Source organism: Balaenoptera physalus (genome assembly GCF_965194825.1).
Source record: "Balaenoptera physalus genome assembly, chromosome: 6".
NCBI lineage: Eukaryota > Metazoa > Chordata > Mammalia > Artiodactyla > Balaenopteridae > Balaenoptera > Balaenoptera physalus.
Window position 1 is genome coordinate 56,080,621 of NC_138885.1, and position 18,413 is coordinate 56,099,033.

Below are 18,413 nucleotides of genomic sequence, written 5' to 3' on the forward strand. Positions count from 1 at the left end.
GACGAAAAGACAACCCTCAGAATGGGAGAAAATATTTGCAAACGAAGCAACTGACAAAGGATTAATCTCCAAAATTTACAAGCAGCTCATGCAGCTCAATATCAAAAAAACAAACAACCCAATCCAAAAATGGGCAGAAGACCTAAATAGACATTTCTCCAAAGATGATATACAGATTGCCAACAAACACATGAAAGGATGCTCAACATCACTAATCATTAGAGAAATGCAAATCAAAACTGCAATGAGGTATCACCTCACACCAGTCAGAATGGCCTTCATCAAAAAATCTACAAACAAGAAATGCTGGAGAGGGTGTGGAGAAGAGGGAACCCTCTTGCACTGTTGGTGGGAATGTAAATTGATACAGCCACTGTGGAGAACAGTATGGAGGTTCCTTAAATACTTGTGTTATACTTTACATAAAATCATTTTTTAAAAAACTCATTGATATTCTTATATATCAGCCAATTGGGAGTTAAATAGGAACAAGAAGCTATTGCCATCAATAAACAGATTTTGTTTATCTATCTTCTCAAATATCTTCTTAAATAGAACTACTGTACGACCCAGAAATCGCACTACTCAACATATACCCTGTGAAAACCATAACTCAAAAAGAGTCATGTACCACAGTGTTCATTGCAGCTCTATTTACCATAGCCAGGACATGGAAGCAAACTAAGTGTCCATTGACAGATGAATGGATAAAGAAGATGTGGCACATGTTTACAATGGTATATTACTCAGCCATAAAAAGAAATGAAATTGAGTTATTTGTAGTGAGGTGGATGGACCTAGAGTCTGTCATACAGAGTGAAGTGAAAGAGAAAAACAAATACTGTATGCTAACACATATATATGGATTCTAAAAAAAAAAAGTGGTTCTGACGAACCTAGGGGCAGGACAGGAATAAAGATGCAGAAGTAGAGAATGGGCTTGAAGGCATGGGGAGGAGGAAGGGTAAGCTGGGATGAAGTGAGAGAATAGCATTGACATATATACACTACCAAATGTAAAATAGATAGCTAGTGGGAAGCAGCCGCATAGCACAGGGAGATCAGCTCGGTGCTTTGTGACCACCTAGAGGGGTGGGATAGGGAAGGTGGGAGGGAGACGCAAGAGGGAGGGGATATGGGGATATGTGTATACATATAGCTGATTCACTTTGTTATACAGCAGAAACTAACACAACATTGTAAAACAATGATACTCCAATAAAGACGTTTAAAAAAATGAAAGACACTGGAGCAGGAATAGCACAAATACCTATTATGGTTGGACTCAAGTAGCAGAAGTGGGAGAAGTGGCTGGACTAAAACAAAAGGGAGTGGTAAGGATATGATGAATGAGGGTGCAAACTGTGTAATGGCATTCATGGTCAAAAACATTTATACTCTGCTCTTTATAAAGAAAATAGTTCAGAGTCAGCTGGAAGGCTGGGACTCAATAACAAGGGATTAAGTAGAAGAAAAGAGAATTTTAAAATGTACTTATCGAATAAAGAATGTTAAATATTAAAAAGAAAAATAGTGTGGTCCATGAGCCAGCAATATTAGCATCACATTTGAGCTTGTTAGAAATACAGACTCTCAGGCCCCATCCCAGACTTCTTGAATCAGAATCTGTGTATTAACAATAACTTTTGGTAACTTATATGCACATTAAAATTGGACAAACTCTAGAATATTGCTTGTCAAATCTTGTTGCATGTTACACTCATCTGAGGAGCTTTTAAAAAATATTGATGCTCAAAGGCTTTTATTGAATTAATCTTGGGTGTTTTCCTAGGTCGTGGTATTTTTAAAAAGTATCCCAGGTGATTTAATATCCAGCTAGGATCAAGAGCCATTGATCTATCTCAAGAAAGTCCTGCCTCTTTAATTTGGGAAACTTGGCAATAAGCCAGGTAGTCCAGATTCTCCCACTGATGTGTCAGCCACTATTTTTGGATGCCACCTATTCCTTCCTCCACCAACCATCTGCGAATCTTTATTGCCATTTAGACCTAAGATCTGTTTTATCAGGGACAAAGGTTTGGCACCCTAGTGGTCGCTAAGCAGTAGAACCTCCTATATTTCACTTTTTAAAGTTTCTTCAGGACTAATACCTGCCTTTATTCCTATTCCACAGTCAGTTTAAGTGCTTTGATAATCAAGTACTCAGTTACATGCTGAGACTGAAACCATATTATGAACACCATCCCACTTGATTTGAGCTTTGATACTCAGCATAGAGTGAATATATGAGATTACTATGCTGAAGCCTTCGAAGAAAATTTCTGACTACTTAAGAAATACTTATTTTACTTGGAAAGATTTCAAAGAAAATCTTTGGAAGACATCCCTACAGGTGCTTTAAAATTATAAAGCATTCAACTTCCAAAGAGGTATGAGATAGAGGAGAATGTAAGGAAGCATCAGGTTCCTCTGCTGGGATCCTGGAGCTTTTATATTGTAAATTGGAGTATGGGTTTATGAAGACATGGAATAATTTGGACCCATATTTCTGGAGCAAGGATCAATTTAACAAAAAGATTTTAGTGTAAATGTTTGAATTTTGGCACTCAAAAATTTTGTCATTCCAATATACGAGAAACATCCGCAGAATCCCACTTTATTATATGACCCAATCATGTAAGGCAGTGTTGTTAGGAACCTGGTTGTATCAGTGCTGCATCCAGGGAAAACTGAACAGGCCTTACCGTAGCCAAAGAGATTATGCTCATGTCACAGGCCTGCAATGGCTGGGTTTAGTCCACCAGATCCCATGGTTGGAATGTGATTTCTAGGTGAGTCCAAAGATAGACCCAGCTTTTTGACTGTGTCGTAATGGTGGTGGTGATACTTCGATTATACAAAACTTCTGATGCCTGCAAATAAGTTCAATCTACTTTTGTTACTGCACTTAACACAATTGTTTGTATAAGATTGTGATGATTAATTTTTCTTCCTACTGTAATCAATTCCCTGATGACAGAGTACTGCTAAAACTTTGCATCTTGTTATTTTTAATATTGTCTTTCATTCACCTTATATAATTTTAAATTATATTTTCAACCAGGAACATGGTTGAGTTGTTTAAAAATAAGTTTGAAGCATTAGCTTGAAGTCAGTGAAAATATAAAAGATAATGAGAGAAATTCAGAACACTTTAATGTGAATTTGCTCCTCAGCCTCCCAACAAAGAAACAGGAGAGATGACAAGAGTGTATAAATTATAATTAATCTATAAGCACTAGAAATAAATCTTAAAGACATCTACTTTATTAAATGCTTATTTAAAATATGGTACTCAAAGGTACTGTATAACTTAGCGCACCCCTTGAATTAGACCTGGGATTTTTCCATTCTTAGATGATAAATTGTGTACACATTTTAGGAAGAATGAAGCAAATGCAGAAAACATGACTTCAAATCTGTTTATTGATGGCAATAGCTTCCTGTTCCTATTTAACTCCCAATTGGCTGATATATAAGAATATCAATGAGGTTTTAAAAAAATTATTTTATGTAAAGTATAACACAAGTATTTATGAATGTTAAAACATAGAAACATAAGCGTACAACTCAATGATTTATGACAAAGAAACATCTGTGTAAATATTGTCTTGGCCAGCACTCCAGAAACCCCCTTTGTCCTCCCTCCCAGTCACTACTCTCTCCCTTCTCCCCAAAAGGATCTCTAGTCTGTCTTCTTACATTGGGTGTTATGCCTGTTTTTGAACTTCTTATAAACGAAGTCATACAGGAGGTATTTGTGTCTCTGTTGTTCAACACTGTGTTGTTAGTGGGATTCACCAATGTTTTTAGCTGTAGCTTTGGTTTATTCATTTTCGTTATTGTACAGTGCTCATTTGTTTGTATATACCATGCATTCTACTATTAATGAAAATTTAGGTTATTTAATTTTTGGAGATACTATGAAGAACAGTGCTGTGAACATTTCTGTATATGTCTCTTGGTGCACATATGCATTTCTCATACCTAGGAATGAAATTATTTGTTGCTGAGTCATAGGATATGTGTATTTCAACTTTAGTAGATAATGCCAAACAGTTTCCAAAATAGGGTACGTATTAACACTTTCACCAGCAAAGTGTGAGAGCATATGTTGTTTTACATTCTAACTACCACTTGACAATTTCATTCTATTAACATTAACCATCTAATGAGGGGCATAATGGTATGTCATTATCTTAATTTGCATTTCTTGATTACCAGTGAGGTTGTGTAACTTTGTATGTGCTTTTTTGGCCATTTGGATAGCCTCTTCTATGAAGTGCCTATTCAGGTCTTATGCTTGTTTTGTTTTTTTTTTAATTGGATCATTTATTCTTTTTGATTTGTAGACGTTCTTTATATATTATGGACATAAGTCTTTTGTTGGTTTTTCATGTTTCAATTATCTCACATTTGTGGCTTATCTTTTCACTCTTTTAATGGTGTCTTTTGATGTATCTACAAATTCCAGAAGAGGATACTAAGAGGCTGAGACCCTTATTCCCTAGTGCAGCTTTCTCCACGCTGTAATTTATTTCCATTATATATTTTACTAAATACAGAAAAGAACCTTATCTTAATCTATCATAGTCTTAGCTACAGTTTGTATTACAATGATCTATGTTTTCAGTGGCTATCTTAAAAATGAATAAAATACCTATCAACATAGGAGAAATATTTAGGCTTAGAAAAATTCTTTCTGATTGTGATATTACTATAATTTACATGATTTATGTCATACAATTTTAAGTTGCATAGATATTTAAAAAGTCATTGAATAACACATTTTGAATATTTGCTGTATTGAAACATAATCTGAGCCTCTTTTTCAGACATTAAAGGTATGTTGATGCGATGATCATAAAAAGACTTTTGTGAGCATAACCTAATACCTATAAAATCATTTCTACTCTAAAGAATGAAAAGCCAGATACACGGAGTCATATGTTGTTTAAAACCCAAATAAAATACCTCTTGTCCATGAATAGATTATCCTACTTAAATAAATTATTATTTCCTATGCTGTTATCATTGTGTCTTCGAGAAGTCTTTTAAACATATGATGCCCTACCTCAGACTTTCAAATCCTCTTTATTCATAACTATGAGGGTCTTATTTCCTCGTGTTTATTTAATGACTATGTTGTGATGAGTGATCCTCATACTTTATTAGGGGAAATACTAATAAGTCTTAAATGCAAGCTTCCTGCACATAGTACTTGAGTTTGGGGGGTTGGATGCATGGTAAATGTTATAGATACCCAGATTACTGATGCAGAGTAAACTGAAATAAGTCATTGAAAACAGTGATGAGAGAAATTGTTTCAAAAGCATGAGAAACATAATACTAATGTTGAGGCATGGCTACTCTGGAATTTGGTTTCTGACAAGTGAGTGAGTACTTAGAATAGGCTGTCATGAAACACAAAACTGCTATGTCTGGTCACACTGGGTAGGTCTAATAGAAAAATTTAATTGATTTCTTAGTGTAACTCTAAAATTGCAACTTATGCTCTTTTTTACGGCTGTTTGAAGCACTGACTTTATTTTTAAATTATTATTATTTTTTTTGTCCAGAAGAACCAGCCACAGAGGTAACAGGCTGTCAAGAAGCATTTCATTTGACTCTGATGTCATTGGGTTTAGTAATGCTAGCTTCTTATTTCAGATAAATTAAATCATAAATGTATATGCTGCACTGTGATTTCCTTAAGTACATTTGATATTTATGGAAATCTGTCAGTCTCATTTCAAAATCAACATTCGTGTTACATCTAAGAAATTGGCATATTCTTTTGAAGAGGTTGTTAAGCAGGAGACTTGGCTATTGACTCAATTCTTATTCATTTTGCTATAAAATTTAGTTTGACAAATTTCTTAAAATATTTGGCAATAAACCATATCTCATATATTAACATTCTAAAAGAGAAATGCTTTACTAATGCCTGCAGCAAATATGCTATATAAAAGTAGTTTCTTTTTCCTTTCTTATAATTTCTTGAATATATGTAATCATATATAAGATATAGTGCTGCACATTGGTGGGAATAATTAAACAATTTAAAAACTGAGATGCCCTGTATTTTAAGACTTTATTTTTTGGCCCAGAGATAAACCCACGCACATGTGGTCACCTTATCTTTGATAAAGGAGGCAAGAATATACAATGGAGAAAAGACAGCCTCTTCAATAAGTGGTACTGGGACAACTGGACAGCTACATGTAAAAGAATGAAATTAGAACACTCCCTAACACTGTACACAAAAATAAACTCAAAGTGGATTAAAGACCTAAATGTAAGGCCAGACACTATAATCCTCTTAGAGGAAAACATAGGCAGAACACTCTATGACATAAATCACAGCAAGATCCTTTTTCACCCACCTCCTAGAGAAATGGAAATAAAAACAAAAATAAACAAATGGGACCTAATGAAACTTAAAAGCTTTTACACAGCAAAAGAAATCATAAACAAGACGAAAAGACAACCCTCAGAATGGGAGAAAATATGTGCAAACGAAGCAACTGACAAAGGATTAATCTCCAAAATATACAAGCAGCTCATGCAGCTCAATATCAAAAAAACAAACAACCCAATCCAAAAATGGGCAGAAGACCTAAACAGACATTTCTCCAAAGAAGATATACAGATTGCCAACAAACACATGAAAGGATGCTCAACAACAGTACTCATTAGAGAAATGCAAATCAAAACTACAATGAGGTATTACCTCACACCGGTCAGAATGTCCATCATCAAAAAATCTACGAACAAGAAATGCTGGTGTGGAGAAAAGGGAACCCTCTTGCACTGTTGGTAGGAATGCAAATTGATACAGCCAATATGGAGAACAGTATGGAGGTTCCTTAAAGAACTAAAAATAGAACTACCATATGACCCAGCAATCCCACTACTGGGCATATACCCTGAGAAACCATAATTCAAAAAGAGTCATGTACCACAACGTTCATTGCAACTCTGTTTACAATAGCCAGGCCATGGAAGCAACCTAAGTGTCCATCAACAGATGAATGGATAAAGAAGATGTGGCACATATATACAATGGAATATTACTCAGCCATAAAAAGAAATGAAATTGAGTTATTTGTAGTGAGGTGGATGGACCTAGAGACTGTCATACAGAGTGAAGTAAGTCAGAAAGAGAAAAACAAATACTGTATGCTGAAACATATGTATGGAATCTAAAAAAAAAGGTTCTGAATAACCTAGGGGCAGGACAGGAATAAAGACACAGAAGTAGAGAATGGACTTGAGGACACAGCGTGGGGGGAGGGTAAGCTGGGACGAAGTGAGAGAGTGGCATTGACATATATACTCTACCAAATGTAAAACCGAAAGCTAGTGGGAATCAGCCGCATAGCACAGGGAGATCAGCTCGGTGCTTTGTGACCACATAGAGGGGTGGGATAGGGAGGGTGGGAGCGAGACGCAAGAAGGAAGATATATGGGGATATATGTATACGTATAGCTGATTCACTTTGTTAATACAGCAGAAACTAACACACCATTGTAAAGCAATTATACTCCAATAAAGATGTTACAAAAAAGACTTTATTTTTTAGAGCAGTTTTAGGTTTACATGAAAATTGACAGGAAGGTACAGAGATTTCCCATATACTCCTTGGCTCCACACAGGTATAGCCATCCCCATTATTAACATCACTCACCAGAATGGTACATTTTTTTACCAAGGATGAACTTACATGGACACATCATAATCATGCACAAAACCATAGTTTACCTTAGGGCTCACTGTTGGTGTTGTATGTTCTATGGGTTTGGACAAATGTATAATGACATATATCTGTCATTATAATATCATACAGAGTATTTAAAATCCTGTGTTCTCAGCCTATTCATCCCACTCCCACCCCCAGCAACCACTGATCTTTTTACTCTCTCCATAGTTCTCCAGAATGTCATATAGTTGAAATCATACAGTATGTAGCCTTTTTAGATCAGCTCCTTTCACTTACTAATATACATTTAAGATTTCTCCATGTCTTTTCATGGCTTACTATCTCATTTCTTTTTAGCGTTGAATAATATTTTATTGTCTGGGTGAATCATAATAAGTTTATCCATTCACCTACTGAAGGACATCTTGGTTTCTTCCAAGTTTTGGCAATTATGAATAAAGCTGCTGTAAACATCTGTGTGCAGCGTCTTTTGGTGGACATAAGTTTCAACTCCTTTGGGTAAATACCAAGGAGTGCAATGCTCTACCATATAGTAAAAGTATGTTTAGTTTTGTAAGAGACTGCTAAGCTCTCTTCCAAAGGAGTTATACCATTTTGCATTCCCAACAGCAGTGAAAGAGAGTTCCTGTTGTTTCACATCCTTGCCAGCATTTGGTGTGGTTAGTGTTCTGGATTTGGGGCATTTTAATTGGTGCATAATGGTATCTCATTGTTTTAATCTGCATTTCCCTGACAATATATGATGTGGAGCATCTTTTCATATGCTTATTTGTCATCTGTATATCTTCTTTGGTGAGTTGCCTGTTAAAATCTTTGGCCCATTTTTTGATCAGGTTGTTAGTTTTGAGTTTGAAGGACTCATTTATGAATATGAAAGAACTATAATCATTTCTAGGATTCTTGTAACTTTTATATTGACTGAACACTACTTGTGGGATTTAATTATAAAGTAACTCTATTCTGGCTTGTACCATCCCTTTGTATTTACTCAATGGATCTAATTGTTATTCTGCTCCTGAATGAAAACTCTGATGGGTTCTCCAGCCTTTCTAGTCACTCGTAGGTAACTTGAAGTCCTCTAATAAGTAACTAAAATATTTAGTCTCATGTAATAGTGAAAACTTTGAACTTGCTTTAACTGTAAGGCCTTTTGCCTCCCTCTCTTACCCAGGTGTGCTCCAGTTGAGAACAGAGAATGTAGGTGCTTTTTTCCCCTCCTACCCTGAACTTCTTCTCCTTCTTCCAGATGCTCCATCATCTTTCTAACTCTAGTTTCTGATCCATTCAGATCTGGAGCATAGGAAATGAAAAGAACTAAGTGGAACGGGGCAGGAAAGCTCTTACTTAGCTGGTAGTCTTACAAGCTGATGTCATACTCTCTAGGCTTAGCAAGAATTTAAATTGACTCATCTTCTTTTACCTGCACTCTCTTCTGCCTTATTACTTATTCTTCCTTATCCCCCAGGTATTCGGCTACAGTGATGGATTCCCCCTGCTAAAGTCTTGTAATTACGCCATGGCAGCCTCTTGGACAGCATCTAAGATGACCCCACATTCCACATTCTCTCTGTCTTGCATATTCTCTCTCTCTCTCTGTCTCTCTGCTTCTCTCCGACTCTCTCTGTCTCATAGGTGCAGCCCATATATGATTCACAGAAGACATGCACACACTCATTGCCCTGGTATATTCTGGAGTGCATGTTATTCACAGCAGCAATCTCAGCCATCAGCAGCTAGGCAGACTTTGTTTCTCAGGGAGGAATCATACCCTAGTCCATTGCGGGGAGACATGTGAAATTCATGATGCCCTAGAGCACTACTGACTTGTCTTGAGGGACAGGCAGACACCCTACTCCCCTCCTTTTGTAAGGGATTAAGGAAACCTGGGACTCACATTACAGCTTTCTTTGAAGAAATTCTTTCCAGAATGTGTCTGCTATTTTCAGCTTATGGTCTTTTTATAGTCTTAGCATGGGTAAAGAGTTAGAGTTAAATAACTAGGTTTTTAGGAACATAGTTTGTAAATTCTGCATGTAGTCTCACGTCCCCTTTGGAGAGGAATACCTGTTGGTTCTTGATGCTTCAGCTGAAATGTTCTTTTTATCAATCCATAACAAAATTAACTAATTAGCATTAATAATAAATATATTATTTCAATTATAAAATGAATTAAAATATAGGAATCCAAACGAATAGATTATATAGGACATTCAAATAATATGAGCAAAATTTTAAAGTTCAAATGAAGATGGAAAATAATACTGAGCTGCAAAGAGACTGGAGACATCAATTTGGAACAGAACCATTAAACTTGTCACCATTTCATGATTTCAGAAGATAATCTGAATATTGATTTATCTGAAATATAACAAGGATAAAGAAGAAGAAAAGCACTTATAATTCAGAAATGCAAAATGGTAAACATCTAGTGAATCTGCTTTCTTGATCTAAATGTCATTGTGTATGAGGCCTGTGGTTTTCATGACAGTAAGATCATATATGTAAAAGGGAATTTTCCAATTCACTTCTGTCATTATACTTGTTCTGTTGTTATAAGAAGTATATTTCTCAACATATTTTTGACTATTCTCCAGAAAGGGCCTGAAAAATAGAGAACTTTTGGACAGGGCCTACAGAAAGGAGAGTATTTTCACTGATTATTAGGAAAAATGTATCTAAGACCCTGGTTAATTCATATGTGAGTAATTAAAGCAGTAGGAGTAACATAGCTAACAATGAAAAGATGAAAGTTTGCAAAGGAACTTGCTTATTTCCAGTTATGATTCTATTAGTGGCTTTCCTCAGATAACTTTGTAAGTTTGATTTTAACTAACCATTTGTTGAAAATATGGTCTGTATTCCAAAAGAAATATTGATAGTTTGTTTATTTCTGATTGTAAAAGTAATATACGGTCTCTGGCATTCCAGTGCTGTTGAACATTAAGCTGTCCAAATCCTCTCGCTCCTAGTTCGCCTCATTGATTCTACAGCATCTGACATTACTGACTTCTTCTTCTTCTTGAAATCCTTTTCTACCTTGACCCCTGTTGTACTACTCTCACCATCAGATGTAAGCTTTATAAGGGCAGAGGGTTTTTTTCTGTTTATATCTGTCTAATTCACCTGACCAATGGAAGGTGCTCATTATATATATATATTTTTTTAAATTAATTAATTAATTTATTTATTTATTTATCTTTTGGCTGTGTTGGGTCTTCGTTTCTGTGCGAGGGCTTTCTCCAGTTGCGGCAAGCGGGGGCCACTCTTCATCGCGGTCCGCGGGCCTCTCACTATCGCGGCCTCTCTCGTTGCGGAGCACAGGCTCCAGACCCGCAGGCTCAGTAGTTGTGGTGCACGGGCCTAGTTGCTCCGCGGCATGTGGGATCTTCCCAGACCAGGGCTCGAACCCGTGTCCCCTGCATTGGCAGGCAGATTCTCAACCACTGCGCCACCAGGGAAGCCCCTATATATTTGTTTAATGTATAAATTCTTTTACATATCTACCTAATCCTCTTCTGATTTTTTTAACTCTTCCTCATCCTAAATCTTAAACCTTATTATTCCCCTGATGCTGAGTCTTCTCTCTCTATTCTTTCATTTTTGAGTCCTCATCCATTGTAATCAAATGACTTCTCTAGTTAAAGGCAACCCATGTCTTTACCTCTGACCCTGTCGTCTTTTCCAGAATCAAATATCCACCTTTCCTGTGACCATCTTTATACGTTTGAACCATCATCACCTCAAACTCAGCATATCTAAAAGTTGTCTCTTGTGCTCTCAGCCGACAATACTGGCTCCTCATTCTGACAACCCTTTTTTTCCCCGAGTTTTATTGAAAAATAATTGACATACCTCACTGTATAATTTTAAGGTGTATGGCATGATGGTTTGCTTTACATGTGTTGTGAAATGACTACCATGATAGGTTTAGTTAGCATTCATCATCTCATATAGATACAATAAAAAGAAAAGAAAAAAATGTCTCCTTGAGACGAGTACTCTTAGGATCTACTCAGCAACTTTCCTGTATATCATACAGCAGTGTTAACTATAGTCATCATGTTGTACATTACATCCCTAGGACTTATTTATCTTATAACTGGAAGTTTATACCTTTTGACCATTTTCCTCCAGTTCCCCGCCTCCCTCCCTGCCAAAGCCGGTAAGCACAAATCTGATCCCTTTTTCCATGAGTTTGGTGTTTTTGTTTTGTTTTATTGTTTTGTTTCATCTTGTCTTTTTTTTTTTTTTTTTTAGATTCCACATGTAAGTGAGATCATATAGTATTTACCTTTCGCTGTCTTATTTCACTTAGTGCCTTCAAGGCTTACCCGTGTTACAACCCTCTTTTAATTAACGGCACTGTTATTTTCTCATTCTCCGTGCTTCAATTCTAAACCTCTCTATTCTGACAGGCCTATATTTCATTGTAACCATCCCCACTACCGCTAGCATCAGCATCAGTCATCATTAATAATATTTATATAATGCTTTATAATTTGAAAAGTATTTTTGCATGCATAATTTCTTCTTTAGGGACTAGATCCTATCTCCTTCTAAGAGACTAATTCTGGCAGCTGGAAATATTTTCTATTTAAAGTATTTAATTTGTTATTGAACAGTAAGTTTTAAATGACAATTGAGATAAGTAGAGCAAGGAGAAGTATAGAGTGCTATGAGTTAAGATAACAGGTGCCTGACTTAGTTATTGCATATGAGTGTGCTTATATGTGTGTTTGTGTTTTATGAGGCCGATTAGGTAGGCTTGCTGAAGCATATTACAGTGAAGTAGATGCTGAAAGATACATAGGAGATCTAGAGGAAACAGTATGTGCGATGGCCCTGAAGTGGGAAGGAGCATGGTATTTTTAAAAATCTGAAAGAAGGCTAAGGTACCCAGAATTGCAAGGGAAAGAGTGGCAGAAGGTAAGGCTAATAACGTAGACAGAGGCTAGGGCCCCATCACAAACATATATTGATACAGAAAGTATGACACTATATTATGTTTTATGTAATATGTATATTTTTCACTTTTGACTTCTGAAATCCTCAGTCGTGACTTAATTATAACCTAATCCTTTAAGTTACTGATTAATTGGTTTATTTTCACAAAGTATTTAATATTATAGATTTCAGTAATCACTGTTGCTTGTTACTGATTTACTCATTCTTTTGTGTTTTAAAAAATGTTTGAAAATACCAGATGTTTTACTGGAATAACATTGAATTTACAAGATGGTTTTCCACTATTGGGCTTTCCCATTAATATAAACTTATTCATTTATTTAGGTCTACTTTTACATCATTCAATAAAATTTTATAATTTTCATCACGAATGTATTGATTGAACAACACATTTACCAGGTAACCCAGCAATCCTACTCCTAGGTATTTGCCCTAGAGAATAAAAACTTATGTTCACAAAAAAACCTGTACAAGAATACTTATAGCACTTCTATTCATAATTGAAAAAATTGTAAACTAAATACCCTGCAGTAAGTGAATGGATAAGAAAACTATGGTACATTCCTGCAATGGACTATTACTCAGCAATAAAAAGCAGGAATTACTGATACATTCAGTGAAACAGATAAATCTCAAAATCTCAAAGGCATTATGATAAGTGAATAACAACAGTCTCAAAAAGCTATACATTGTATGTTTCCATTTATATGGCATTCTGGAAAAGGCAAAACTATAGCAGTAGGGGCCAGACTAGTGGTTGCCAGGGGTTAGGAGAGGGATAAGGTTGTGACTACAAAGAAGCATCACAAGGGAGTTCTTTGGTGAATTATATTCAGCACAGTTTTAGTATAAGTGAATTTTATCATAGTCTACTCTTATGAATATTACCATAAAAGGTAGCATATGTGATGAAAGAAAATGAGTGTGTGTATAAGAGAGATGTAGAAATAGTTTCCATGATGTTATAAGTAATCCAAAATAATCATCACATTTGACTTTATCTTTGATAATATAGATACATTACATATTTACATTTTACATATTTATGATCCCGCATTATACTAGGCTTAATATAATGCCAAATTTAGTCTTAATTTCCCGAGTCTACTCTGGCTGCGTGCTGCAGTGTGGGGGGCAGGGGAGAGGTGAGTTTGGAGTGGTGTTGAAGGCGGTGACCGGGACATTTCAAGCTCCGAGTCGTGATAATGCATGTCCATGTCTCTGATTTCCATAGACACCCCATCACAGCGGGTACAGTTTATTCTTGGGACTGAGGATGACGATGAGGAACACATCCCTCATGACCTTTTTACGGAACTGGATGAGATTTGCTGGCGTGAAGGTGAGGATGCTGAATGGCGAGAAACAGCCAGGTGAGGATATTTTTTGTTGAAGGACGAAGGTATACTAAAGAATGTTCATGCTATTAGAAAGAGAGATATCTAATGCCACAATTTTGCAAACATCCATCAGTGCTGCTGATTTCTGAAATTGCTCATCTGGCCTGGGCATATCCTATAACGGGATATGGGTCAGGATGAAACCTGAAGGCTGTAATTAGAGTAAACAGTGATGCAGAACCAGCAGCGGCCGCAGTCTTAAGCAGTAGCATAATTTGCGTGTCATCAGGAAAACAGTAGATATCTAACAGTAATCTATTTCTATCTTTTCAACTGCTAGGTTGTGCCCCAACTGGTGATATTATATGGGACTTTTTAAAAGAAAGGGCAAACATTATAAGAAACTTTAGTTCGAGTCCTGAATTTATGTACTATTTGTTGAGGGTAAAAATATTTTGTAATGTGTTTCTAGGATATATATACATTTAAACATAGTGGTTTTTAAAATTAATTTTTAAGAAATTACTTTTTCTGTCATTTGTAATTAGTATTTCCATATTGCCATGTAATTGATGAATTGCTGTCATCCTTTCTTGCTTATTTACTCATTTATTTAACAAACATTTATGGTCTGTTATGTGCCAGGTTCAGTGGATATAGAACAACAACAACAAAAATCTTAGGGAATTCCCTGGCGGTCCAGTGGTTAGGACTGTGCTTTCACTGTCGAGGGCCCGAGTTCAATCCCTGGTTGAGGAACTAAGATCCCACAAGCCACACGAAAAACAAGAAAAAAAGAGAAAGAAAAAAAACACCTTAGGGCTTCCCTGGTGGCGCAGTGGTTGAGAGTCTGCCTGCTGATGCAGGGGACACGGGTTCAAGCCCTGGTCTGGGAAGATCCCACATGCCGCGGAGCAACTAGGCCCGTGAGCCACAACTACTGAGCCTGCGCTCCGCAACAAGAGAGGCCGCGATAGTGAGAGGCCCGTGCACCGCAATGAAGAGTGGCCCCCGCTCGTCGCAACTAGGGAAAGCCCTCGCACAGAAACGAAGACCCAACACAGCCATAAATAAATAAATAAATAAATAATTTTTTAAAAAAAGAATGAGGATTAAAAAAAAAAAGAAAAAAACACCTTAGATCTTGCTTTTAACAACCTCACCTCTAATGCAGGATTTAGATAAGTAAACAAAGTTGTTAAGTACTGTATAATGAATGCTGTGATACAGGTGTGCACTAGGAACTGCGGGCACGCCTAGGGTTGTCTTTTACCTGCTGCTTCCGAAATTTTAATGTGAATACATATCACCAGGGATCTTGCTGAAATGTAGATTCAGTAGACCTTAGGAATAGAGTCTCAGGTCTTGCATTTAATCATTGCCTTAACTCTAGCCAGAGGTAGTGTGGAATTAAATGTTCAATTATGGTAATATTATAAATAATACTGGCCTGGTTAATTCTTGTTTGATATAGTTTAAGTGGTCTTTGTAGCTCTCTTTTATTTAAAATATACTAAAAGTAAATAGAAGAAGATAAAAATGGCTTTCACCTAGTTCATCTCTGTTAACATTAAAAGAATAAAACTAACTGCTAATATTTAAAATTCAAAAATCATAGAAAGGTAAAAAAGCAAGAATATTGCTCTACTCTTCTTCATAGTACTTCTCCTCAAAGGTAATCACTATTAATCGCTTCTTGTACATCTTTTCATAAAAATTTTAATGCCTAGATCTGCGTGTAATGTATGCCCTTTTTATATTTACATAAGAGGTGTTATATAGTGCGTTCATGCCTTGCTTTTTTCACTTAATATATTTGGATCATTTTCCATATTATCAATACAGATTACTCAATCTTTTTAATCTCTTTAATGACTGCATCACATTTAGTTATGGATGAACTTTCATTTATTTAGCCAGTCTTGATAGGGATTTAGGTTGCTCTGGGTTTTTTTGCTGTAAACATCGCTGCAATAATCATTTACACATATATTTTGGGATTGTTTTGTAGGTATTCATGTAGGGTGAATTTTTAGCAGTGGAATTTATGTGTCAAAGAGAGCAGACTTTTTGTTACTTTTATAGATATTGCAAAATTGCCTTCATAAAATGTTTTGGTAGTTTATACTTCCCTCAACAATGTATGAGAATGCTTATTTCCCCCAAACCTTTGCCACACAAAATCATCAAACTTGTAAAAATTTTGGCTAATTTTATAGATGCAAAATAAATCTCAGTGTTTTAATTTGTATTTCTCTAATTATTAGTGAGATTGAACATCTTTTCATATGTTTTTATTGTTTTCCTGAGAACTAGCTGTTCATTTCCTTTACCTGTTTTATTTCAAGTCATTCATTTTTTTACTTGTGTTTTTTAATGCCTTAAACTGGTGGTATGTTATTCTGTGTGAATTACCTTTTTTAATGAAAAAACTACATAAATTAAATTCTTTCTGTTGCTATTATAATATTTTAAATATAGAACTAAATTTGAAACAGTTTTTATATGACCTGGCAAATTTTGAGATTAAGAACCATCTACCTAATTTTTTTCTTCCAACTGCATCAAAAACTAAGTATTATTTTCAAGGATATAATATGTGTGCTCATCTTCTTTGATGACAAAAAAACAATATATGATCATATTCTCCACCAATTAGTGTTATACATTTTGCTCTTTCATGATTAAAGAGTTGTTGATAAGGAATTTGAAGTGCAAACCTCCCTGTTTAAGGCCAGAGGCATCCATCTTCAGCTGGTTCTAAGAAACAGGTGTTCCTGGCTGACTTGAAGGAAGGAGATCTGGTGGTTATGATGACGATATAGCTCCGGTTAGAATCTCTTTAATCAATTGCTGAGAAGTACTTTTTGGAAGCATTTCTTTTATATTTCTTTCTTCACTCTCATCCCTCAGAATAGAGCTGAGAAGTAAGATTGGAATACGCGTTTTGACAGGAGTAACTCCCTTATTGTTAAAATGGTTGGTGATTTTTCACCTTCCAGATCAAATGGTGATCTATTCCTTTTAAGCAGTAACTTCCTTGTAACTTTCCCACTCTTCATCAAGCTAGGAGATAGCAGAGCAATGCTAGAATCTAGCTCTTTTCGTGTCACAATTGAGCAGGTAGGATTTTATCATGCTCTAATGGATTAACTTGAACAACATGTTTATCCTAAGCCATCAAAATATGTTGCTGTTTATTTATAAAGAGTGAGAGAGGTGACCCAGTTACTTATTAGTATTCTCTAATGTTGTTAGATAGGACTTGTGTTCTTAGCCCTGCTTCTGGAACCTTATGCACCGTGCAGGTATTTGAGGTTTGGGAGACATCTGATGAACAATCAAAATAGTAACAGACATTGAAGAGGAGAGTAGATGAATTTTGGCTGAGACACAATACGTCAGGGAAGAAAAGAACGTGTTTACTGAGGACTTAGAAATGGAGTAGGTTTTAAAGTGGTGGAAGTAATTTTGTTCTTGATGCCCTAGTTCATCTCACAAAACTAAGTTTAGTTAATTCATGACTCCATCTGATTTTTCAAATGCAATTTAATTCTAATAAATCATTACCATAACCATTTGAAGTACTTCTTTCTTTTGATTAGTATTCCAGGGGGATTAATAATTTTCTACCCTAATAGTAGAAATAAAAAGGATATTTTATCAGCACATTGCACCTGCCACATATCACATCTTGAATAATTCATGCCCACTGTTGTTGCCAAGTACAACTTAAGCAAAGTTTCAGGTTTTGAAGCTAAATTTTTGAATAATAATTATTTAATAAATGTTTATGAAAACCAGCTGTTCACTTTTTAAAAACCCTAAAAGAAGCCAGATGACAGAGCTAATGAAATCAACACAATTACAATGTCCTGCTTATAAATAACATATAATGTTATTAATAGAAAAATACCCGAAGATACCACAGCTGTGCAGTTGTGGAGACAACATGCTTGACTCACTGTGGTTGCCCTTTAAAAATGCTTCCCTCAAATGAGCTCAGCAGAGGCAAAGAAAGGGATAGCAGTTAGGCCTCTGATACATACATGGTAATGTGGAAAAAGATTATTACATCAAAACAATTTTATTGATGATGTGGAGGTATTTGATATTTAAAATTGGTAAAGGGTCAAGTCATCAGGATTTTTCAGTGCAATGTGAGGTGTGAAAATAATATGAATTAAGAACAGCTAATGTCAATAAACTCTAAGTTTGGATATATTTTAATACCCCTTTCCTCTTGAAATAGGTACTTTATGATTACATATGTTAATCTCCAGCCCCCACTCTAACCATGTTCCCCCTTCACCCTCCATATCCTTAACTCTACCCAAAAAGGATGTTTTCTCTTGAGAATTCATGACTTCCCCCGAGACTATCA

At 35.8% G+C, this 18,413-nt stretch overlaps 1 protein-coding gene across 11 annotated transcripts in view; it reads left to right on the forward strand.

Moving 5' to 3' along the window:
• SLC4A10 (solute carrier family 4 member 10) overlaps nt 1-18,413 on the forward strand; it is a 475,347-nt gene that overhangs the window by 319,118 nt on the left and 137,816 nt on the right. For all 11 annotated transcript variants that reach the window (XM_082464954.1, XM_082464953.1, XM_082464958.1 and 8 more), the window contains one exon: nt 13,924-14,062. In XM_082464954.1, the coding sequence (XP_082321080.1) occupies nt 13,924-14,062 (139 nt within the window). The remainder of the gene's footprint in view (nt 1-13,923; nt 14,063-18,413) is intronic.